This window comes from Plecotus auritus, assembly GCF_963455305.1.
Source record: "Plecotus auritus genome assembly, chromosome: 7".
Classification (NCBI taxonomy): Eukaryota; Metazoa; Chordata; class Mammalia; order Chiroptera; family Vespertilionidae; genus Plecotus; species Plecotus auritus.
Genome location: NC_137774.1, coordinates 129,057,129 through 129,067,425, shown reverse-complemented (window position 1 = coordinate 129,067,425; position 10,297 = coordinate 129,057,129). Strand labels below are relative to the sequence as shown.

The following is a 10,297-nucleotide window of genomic DNA, read 5'->3' as shown; positions in this document are numbered from 1 at the left end:
AAGAAGAATAGAAGGGAAAACATGTCATTTTGCAATTTACTTCCAGCTGGACAGTCAAACCGTGTTGTGTTCCTTCTGAGTTGATAGTGACATATCAATAGGACAGGATATATTGCAAGTGAAGATTTCTTCAGATTAATGAGATAAACTCCCAGTTTATTCCAGTTCTTTAATCTGCTAGTGAATAGTTTTGCTAGCTGAGGTTTATATCAATCCTAAAATCTTGGGCTTTAAATTCTGTTAAGTAATTCAATTGCTGTCTGACTTTTCTGAAGTCTGCTTCTTCCAGAGAGCACATGTATAAAGATGTTAAAGTCTCCAAAAGCAGGATTCTATGAAATTGAAAGCTACTAATTCACCTGTAACACATGTGAAAAATAGTTATTTGAAATACAGGATGAAAGACTGTGTTAATAACAAGAAAACATATGAAACATAAATTCTTATTTATATGACATTTCTTTGTGGAGTAATTGCTTCTAAATCATACCAAACTTTCTACTTATTTTTCAACTGAGGTATATGGATCAATGCATTTCTTAATTGAGTGAGATAAACATATAACTCATTATTAAGATAGGTGAGATTAGACATATATCATTTTTCCTTTTTTACAAGGTACTATTCATAAAATAAATAATAAGACATTCTGAGGAAGAAGTAAATAATCAAAAATAGTTTAGCAGATGTAAGCTTTGTGTCTATTCCTCATTGTCCCAGCTTAAAGTTTTCCAGCATAAAGCATCTCACATTAACTATAGTAAACAATATACATTTGTGACACACAAATACTCTTTTAATGCACTAAAAATGAATTACTATAAAAATTAAGTATAAAAGATTATGCAAAATAAAAGCTCAAATTTATCAATAAATTCAATAGTCTCCCCCAAATGTTTCCTAATAAATATAACCAAAACAAATCTAGGAAAATTGACAAAGAATCAGTGTAAACATTCATCTTGTTTATTTCTTGTAGGGCAGTTAATAAAAAAGATTCACTGTCATGCCCTGGCCAGTGTGGCTTAGTTGGTTGGGCATCCTCACACACACTGAAAGGTTGCCATTCCATTACCAGTCATGCCTAGATTTAGGACTCGATCTCTGGTAGGGGCCATCAATGTTACTCTCACATTGATGTTTTTCTTTCTCTCTTCCTCTCCCTTCTTCCCTCTCAAAAATCAATTTTAAAAATTAAAAAAGATTCACTATCAGTTAAAACTTATTCTCATCCTACAATTATAAATCAATACAACTTATACATTAAACAATTCTCTATTTAAAACACCTATATGCACACTTTAAAAAATGCATACATCAATATTAGAAGTCTTCGATGTGACAAATCATCTGGTGTATGTTGGATTGAGAACATGATTCTTAATGATACCATTAACAATTTTCATAGTAGAGAAACCAATCTTATTGGTTTATGATGCATGGAGATAGAAGAGTAATTTTAAAGAAATGTTTGGAAATTTTTAGTATTTATTTTTAGTTTTTATTTAAAATTAAGCAAGAGTGATACTCTGTTTATTGTCCTGATTATTTATTAGCCTTCTTAGGAAATCAGGCCTGAGCTGTATTAGAAAAGATAAGTAAAAAATAATATTTCCAATTTATTAAGCATATCTATAAGGCCCAAAGAACTTATCCAATACATTAGAGCAGAAATGCATCTTAGAAAGGAATTATTTAAAATGTTTTTTTCAGATGAGAAATATCTACTAAGCAGAAAATTAATTATCAAGAACTAAGTGCCTGTGGAAGATTGTTTTTCAAGATAGATGCAACGATATCTCCCTTTTGCAATGGAATTTGCCACTCCTCTCATCAATGGGTAGAGTAGTATATTTCTCTTAAACCAAATATGGATTGACCCTGTGATTTGCTTTTACAAATAGAATGATGCAGAAATGGCTTCAAAGACTAGGTTTTAAGACGTCCTGCAAATTTTTTTCTCACCTTGTTAGGAAGCCTTAGCCACCACATAAAGAAAGCTAGGCTGCCATACCCAGGAGGCTACATGAAATCAAATGCCCTGAAGAATGGAAGGATGCAAAGCCACAAGAGGAGAGGTTTTGAAGGATAATGGACTATGAGTATTAAAAGGTCTCAGCAGTCTAGCTATTCTAGCGGTAGGGTCAGACATATAAGGCCATACTGTGAGGATGAAATGCCCTTAATCTCTCCTGCTTGGACATGTTTTCTGAAATAGATATTGTTATAAACTTTTTCCCATAGCTGTGGTAGACGGCCAGAGCCTGCAGAAGCAAGATAAGAGGAATTCCCCTTCACCTGACTGACCTGTGCACTCCCTTCCCTTGACTCCCTTGACTGACTCCTGCCCTCCCCTCCACTTGGCCTACTTTCACACCCACACCTGACCCTATATTGCATACTTTTATCCTATATAGAAGAGAACCTAAGCAGTCCCAGTGGGCTGATACCAACACACTGGTCTTAGCCTGCTGTCAGAGAATGTAATAAAATTTCTTAAACTCTCACAACATCCCTTGGCATGGCTCCTGTAGGCAAGGTCCTAACAATAATAATCCCTCAGTCTCAACCGGGAGCAAAGAAACTCCATCCTTATTTAGCTCTTCCCGAATTCCTGATTGCAGGAGAAAATAAAATGACTGCTGTTTTAAGACACTAAATTTTGGAATGGTTTAAGTTACTAAATTTTGGAGTGGTTTGCTATTCAGCAATAAGTAACTGAGACCATTAGCATTCATGAAGTAAGCAATTAAAAGACAAATAGGAGATGGCATCTAATTATAGTGTAGAGTCTAGAGGTGGTTATCGATAAATTCACACACAATTATCTTTAAGAATGCTATAAGGACCACAATGGTATAAATTCAAAATATCATTGGAACAGAAGTTAGGTGAGTGAGTAATAAAGATCAGCAGACATATTACAAAAGGGATTGATAATGGAGACAAATTTTACTCTGTCTTTCATTACTCATTAAATATTTAATTGGGTACATTACCTGTGCATTGTGAGAAAATATAAAAGTGAGACATTTTGTTTTATTCACAAATGAAGTTATGTTCTAAACCTGGATTGAATAACCCTGTGAAGAATTGGTTAAATATGAATTTGGAGATAATTAAAGAAATGCTCATGTGCCTTCCCAGGTGCTCTCTACAGTATAGATGAGTACTTTTTTCAGCCACAAGCTTCGGAATAGCCCTGCCAGCTTGGATAGTTGACCAGAAAAATTCAATTTTGGTTTTACTTGTATATGGATTGGCATTCATGGTCATCCTTCCAGTTGTTGTGGGGTCTTGGTGGTATCGCTCAATACGCTATAGTGGAGACCAGATTCTAATACGCACCACACAGATTTATACATATTTTGTTTATAAAACCCGAAATATGGATATGAAACGTCTTATCATGGTTTTGGCTGGAGCCTCTGAATTTGATCCTCAGTATAATAAAGATGCCACAAGCAGACCAACAGATAATATTCTAATACCTCAGCTAATCAGAGAAATTGGCAGCATTAATTTAAAGAAGAATGAACCTCCACTTACATGTCCATATAGCCTGAAGGCGAGAGTTCTTTTACTATGTCATCTTGCTAGAATGAAAATTCCTGAGACCCTTGAAGAAGATCAGCAATTTATGCTGAAAAAATGCCCTGCCCTACTTCAAGAAATGGTTAATGTAATCTGCCAACTAATAATAATGGCCCGGAGCCGTGAAGAAAGGGAGTTTCGTGCTCCAACTTTGGCATCCCTAGAAAACTGCATGAAGCTTTCTCAGATGGCTGTGCAAGGCCTTCAGCAGTTTAAGTCTCCCCTTCTGCAGCTCCCTCACATTGAAGAGGACAATCTTAGAAGGGTTTCTAATCATAAAAAGTACAAAATTAAGACTATTCAGGATTTGGTGAGTTTAAAAGAAACAGATCGTCACTATCTATTGCACTTCCTAGAAGATGAAAAATATGAGGAGGTTATGGCTGTCCTTGGGAGTTTTCCACATATAACTATGGACATAAAATCACAGGTATTGGATGATGAAGACAGCAACAACATCACAGTAGGATCCCTAGTTACAGTGTTGGTTAAATTGACAAGGCAAACAATGGCAGAAGTATTTGAAAAGGAGCAGTCCATCTGTGCTGCAGAGGAACAGCCAGCAGAAGATGTGCAAGGCGATACTAGCAAGAACAGGACAAAAGGAGGATGGCAACAGAAGAGTAAAGGACCCAAGAAAACCACTAAGTCAAAAAAAAAAAGAAAACTGTAAAAAAAACAACCTATACCTATTCCTCCCTTATCACAATCAAAGCAACAGAAACAAAAGCAAGCAAATGGAGTCATTGGGAATGAAGCTGCAGTAAAGGAAGATGAAGAAGAAGTTTCCGACAAAGGCAGTGATTCTGAAGAAGAAGAAAATAGAGACTCCCAGAGTGAAAAAGAAGATGGTAGTGACAGAGACTCTGATAGAGAGCAAGATGAAAAACAAAACAAAGATGATGAAGCAGAGTGGCAAGAATTACAACAAAGTATACAGCGAAAGGAGAGAGCTCTACTGGAAACCAAATCAAAGATAACACATCCTGTTTATAGTCTTTACTTTCCTGAGGAAAAACAAGAATGGTGGTGGCTTTATATTGCAGATAGGAAGGAGCAGACATTAATATCTATGCCATATCATGTGTGTACACTAAAAGATACAGAAGAGGTAGAACTGAAGTTTCCTGCACCAGGCAAGCCTGGAAATTATCAGTATACAGTGTTTTTGAGATCAGACTCCTATATGGGTTTGGATCAGATAAAACCTTTGAAGTTGGAAGTTCATGAGGCTAAGCCTGTGCCAGAAAATCACCCACAGTGGGATACAGCAATAGAGGGGGATGAAGACCAGGAGGACAGCGAGGGCTTTGAAGATAGCTTTGAGGAAGAGGAAGAAGAAGAGGAAGATGATGACTAAGCAGGACTACAAATGGACCATATTTGCACATGTTTGCAAATTTTTGCTGTTTTGGAAGTGTATAATAAACCAGAAACAGTGCAGAACTGATGTTGAGGGAGGTATTCTTTCCTAGAAATGGGTGCATAATATAACTTAGGCAGTGCTGGTGCCTTGGTACAGTCTGAAAAATGCTTAAGGCTTGTTAAGCCTTTCCAGTATGGGAGGGTGCATTTACTTCATCTGCAAATGATAATAAACCCTTTGTTATAACGTCAAAAAAAATGAATTTGGAGAATTATTTAGGGTCTAGATCAGGGGTGGGCAAACTTTTTGACTCGAGGGCCACAATGGGTTCTTAAACTGGACCGGAGGGCCGGAACAAGAGCATGGATGGAGTGTTTGTGTGAACTAATATAAATTCAAAGTAAAGGAGCGGAGGGGAGAGCAAGAGAACCCTCCGCTCTTTCGGCTCCGCGGGCCAGATAGAATAGCCGAACGGGCCAGATCCGGCCCGCAGGCCGTAGTTTGCCCACGGCTGGTCTAAATCATAGACAAATTTGAAACTATTAAAATACTTTAGACTTCTGTCTGTAAAATGGGAAAATACTTTAGAACATTAATATTGGAAGAAAATGTAAAGAATGACAAAAATAGTAGTCTGGGCTTTTCTGAGAAGAATTGACAGTTTTTGGTGATTGATTAGATTTACTAAGAGAAGAAGATTGATGAAATCATAGAACATTCCATAAATTATAGATTCTTTATCCTTTAAAATTACTCATACAAAAATCACCTGCTAGATTTTAATAAATGTATAAAGATCAGTTTAATTTGAACTTTCCTAATTTAATGACTCCTAAACTACTCATTTCCAAGTCAATAATTGTACAAAATTTGTGTTGACAATAAAATTATTGGGTGTCCTTTAACATGAAATTGTCTTTAATATGTTTTTGGGCAAAAAACAAACAAAAAAACAAAACAAAACACCTAGAAATCGCCCAGCCAGAGTTGCTCAGTGGTTGAGCATGGACCTACGAACCAGGAGGTCATGGTTTGATTCCCTGGTCAGGGCATGTGCCCCAGTTGTGGGCTCATTCCTGGTTGGGGCATGTAGGAGACAGCCAACTGATGATTCTCTCTCATCATTGATGTTTCTATTTCTCTTTCTTTCCCTTCTTCTCTGAAATCAATAAAGATATATTTAAAACAACTTAGAAATTACTTTTAAGCACTTTTTATACTTCAAAATTTATTTTATTTGATGTAAATCATTCTCATATTTAAGATATATGAAATATAAAAAAGAATCATTTATCTTTTCCTTACACAAAAAATAAGTTTCAAGTTTGATATAGAAGAATTATGACTCTAATTTTCCTTTTCACAAGTTAATATACTAAACAATGAATCATTCATGGAAGTGCTGCACTCCTAATATCACACATTTTACAGTGGTTTTTGACATATAATAAATGAAGTTTGCTTTAGGAAGAGTGGCATATTGGAATCACTGAAGTTGTATTTTTACTCAGTATGAGTTTAATTATGAAGAGACCTCTAGTTTCTGGCTGGGAAAAAAGAAACTATCCATCATTTTGCAAATGTTATCAGCTTATGGTTTTATCAAACCAAACCATTTTCTTTTGTGTAATATAAAAGTTTAAACAAACCATAAAGTTCTAACTTCTAACAAAACTGTAAAGTAGATATGATTGTGGATTTAGAATATACTTGGCCCAACTCAGAACATTCTTTATTATGAAAAATGTGGAACTACTCAGATATTATTATTTCCATGACAAACCTATTTCACAGACTAATGGACAATACTGATAAGGAATTATTTTATTCTATATTTTTCTCTTATAATTCTTTTTTATTATTTATATTTAAACAATTTATATTATTTAATTTCTCTTTTAATATTTGCATGCACATAATCACATTCCACTGACCTTACTTCTTTTTAGCCTCACCATTTATTTAGATACTAGAGGCCCAGGAGCACGAAATTCGTGCACTCAGACAGGTCCCTCAGCCAGGGCTGCACCCTCTCGCACTCTGGGAGTCCTCACAGGATGTCTGACTGACGGCTTAGGCCCGCTCCCCATGGGCCTAAGCCATCAGTCAGACATTGTTAGCACTGCTGTGGAGGCGGGAGGGGCTCTCGCCACCTCTGCTGTGCTCTCCAGCCATGAGCATGGCTTCTGGCTGAGTGGAGCTCCCCTGTAGGAGCGCAGTGACCACCAGGGGGCAGCTCCTGTGTTGTGTGTCTGCCCCCTGATGGTCAGTACACGTCATAGTGACTGGTTGCTGTGCCGTTTGGTCGATTTGCACATTAGCCTTTTGTTATATAGGACTAGAGGTGCGATGCATGAAATTTGTGCAAGGGTAGGCCTTCCTTCCCCTGGCTGCTGGCTACACAGCCCCACCTTCACAGCCCTGCCCCGTGCCCACACCTGCCTTGGCCTGGCGCTGCCCGCGTTTGCCGCCACACCCCCCCAGTTCCCCGGTTCTGCAGAGTCCCCGATCGATCACCCCACAGAGGGTGGCCTGGGCCTCCCTCTTTGGGGCAATCGTGGAGCCCCCTGATTGTTTGCCCTGCCAGCCAGGGCCTGGGCCTCCCTTTCTGGGGCAATTGTGGGGCAATGGTGGGCCTCCCCCGACCAATCACATCATACCTGCCTTGGCTGACCTAGCGCCAGTGCATATCGTAGCATGGTTGTCCAGACGGTCGTCTGCTATTCAGCAGTTTGGTTGAATTGCATATTACGCTTTTATTGTTATAGATAATTGGCATATGACACACACTGTATAAATTTAAGGTGTGCAGGTGTTGATTTGATATCCTATATAATAAAAGGCTAATATGCAAATCGACCGAATGGCAGAGTGACCGTTCATATGATGCCCACTAACCACTAGGGGGCAGACACTCAACACAGGAGCTGCCCCCTGGTGGTCGGTGTGCTCCCACAGGGGGAGTGCCACTGAGCCAAAAGCCCTGAGCTGGGCTCATGGCTGGTGAGTGCAGCAGCAGCGGTGGGAGCCTCTCCTGCCTCTGCGGCAGCGCTAAGGATGTCCGACTACCAGCTTCAGCCCACTCCCCACAGAAGTGGGCCTAAGCTGACAGTCATACATCCCCCGAGGGCTCCCGGACTGAAAGATGGTGCAGGCTTGGCTGAGAGATCGCCCAAGTGCATGAATTTTGTGCACCGGGCCTCTAGTAGTTATATATTGCAAAATGAATACCACCATAGATTTAGGTAACACCCTTATCTTGTCACATAGTTACTATTTCTTTTTTGTGGTGAGAACATTTGGGATCAACTCTCTTAGCAACTTTCAATTATGTAATACTATATTATTAACTACTAGAGGCCCGGTGCACAAAATTCGTGCACAGGAGGGGGCTGTCCCTCAACCCAGCCTGCACCCTCTCCAATCTGGGACATCCCTCTCACAATCTGGGACCGCTGGCTCCTAATCGCTCACCTTCCTGCCTGCCTGATTGCCCCTAACTGCTTCTGCCTGCCAGCCTGGTCACCCCCTAATCACTCCCCTGCTGGCCCGATCACCCCCAACTGCCCTCCCCTGCCAGCCCGATCACCCCCAACTGCCCTCCCCTGCCGGCCTAACCATCCCCAACTGCCCTCCCCTGCCGCGACCTGCCTCTTCCATGCGAGGTGGCGGAGATGCCAGCACTGGCCTCCTCTGCACCACACAGAGCTACAGGACCCCCAGGCCTCACAACGTGGAGCAGCCCCTGGGCCCTGCCTCTGCTGTGCACACGGCCATCTTGTGGTGATGTTGCATGAGGGCATGATGCCACTTAGGCTTTTATTATATAGGATAATCACCATGCTGTATATTGCAGCCCTAAAATTTATTCATCTTCTAATTAGAAATTTGTACCCTTTGATCAACATTTCCCCTTTTGCCTCATCTCTGGTCCCTGATAGTTACCACTCTATTCTCTGTTTCTATGACGTTCACTTTTAGATTTTATGTATAAGAGATATTACACAGTATTTATCTTTCTCTGACTTCTTACATTTAACATAATGCATTAAAGATCAATCCATGTTGTTACAAATGACAAGATTTCCTTCTTTGCCATTGTTTTTATATCATAACTTCTTTATCAGATCTTACTTATTAAGCATAGATTGGGTATAGTTCTCATAACCACTTAAATGTGACTCTTCAACTGCTGAATTATAGATGTTTTTCCTAACTAAATAAACTATTCAAAATGTAAAACTATTATGAAGAATGAAACAACAACTAAAGTCAGATACCTATAAAGTGTTTTGATAAAATGTTTACCAATAATTAGCATTCAATGTGTACCAAAACAGTAAGTTAACACTCATAGGATAACAGCAAAGGGGAAAAAATTCTTAATAATTCAGGTTTAGATAAAGGATAAGCTTTATTTTATATGACTTCTGGTGAAATATAATGAATTAGAAACATATTTTTAATTTCCCCTCCTGTATTTGCAATAAATTAGACAGGAGCAGTAACTAGTGTTAACCCAACATTCAATACAAACAAGAGGTAGAAAGTATTATTAAAGGTAACAGTAAGCCCTAACTGGTTTGGCTCAGTGGATAGAGCATTGGCCTGCGGACTGAAAGGTCCCAGGTTTGATTCCGGTCAAGGGCATGTACCTTGGTTGTAGGCACATCCAAGGTGTGGGAGGTGTGCAGGAGGCAGCTGATCAATGTTTCTAACTCTCTATCCCTCTCCCTTCCTCTCTGTAAAAAATCAATAAAATATATTTAAAAAATATATATAACAGCAAGCTTTTGGAAGACTAAAAATATCTAGAGAAGCAACTGAAGGTGAGAAAACTTAATATCAAGTCTTTGCAAGAGGAAAAACAAATCCTTGAACAGGCAACATGCTGATAAGGCTTAGGAATTAAAGGCATCAGTATCACTGAGAGTAAGGGATCGGGGAATCATAAGAAATTGACTGAAAGGTTTAAGGGCAATTAGGCCCCTACATTTTCTCCCTTATCCCCTGCTATGAGCCAATTATCTTCCTTTCCCACCACCACCATTCCCCCATCTTTCTAACAAGAAATGAGAATTTGCTAAACTAGAAATCATTCAGGAATATTAGTTTAGACCCAGGCATATCAAGAATAACAGAGGATAGGGAACTATGTTTCAGAGAAAACAGAGATATTAAATAAAAGCCAACTTTCTAAATGAATGGTGGCCAGGCAGCCCCTTCTGCTGCACAGCTCCAAGAGCACTGGAATATTTCTCAAACTCCCACCTCACCTTCTCTCTCTCTGACTCTTCCACTCAAAAGGAAGTAAAAAGTGCCTTACCACATGGGAAA

The 10,297-nt window shown here is 39.1% G+C and overlaps 1 protein-coding gene across 1 annotated transcript; it reads left to right on the top strand.

Moving 5' to 3' along the window:
• Window positions 1-3,186: 3,186 nt before the first annotated feature.
• LOC308253908 (translocation protein SEC63 homolog) lies at window positions 3,187-5,209 on the top strand. The gene has a single exon (XM_080679670.1). The coding sequence runs from the start codon at window positions 3,269-3,271 to the stop codon at window positions 4,265-4,267; it is 999 nt and encodes a 332-aa protein (XP_080535796.1). The 5' UTR covers window positions 3,187-3,268; the 3' UTR covers window positions 4,268-5,209.
• Window positions 5,210-10,297: the final 5,088 nt, after the last annotated feature.

Coding starts and splice junctions, on each gene's coding strand:
- LOC308253908 (XM_080679670.1), top strand. CDS start 3,269: ATGGTCATCCTTCCAGTTGTTGTGGGGTCTTGGTGGTATCGCTCAATA.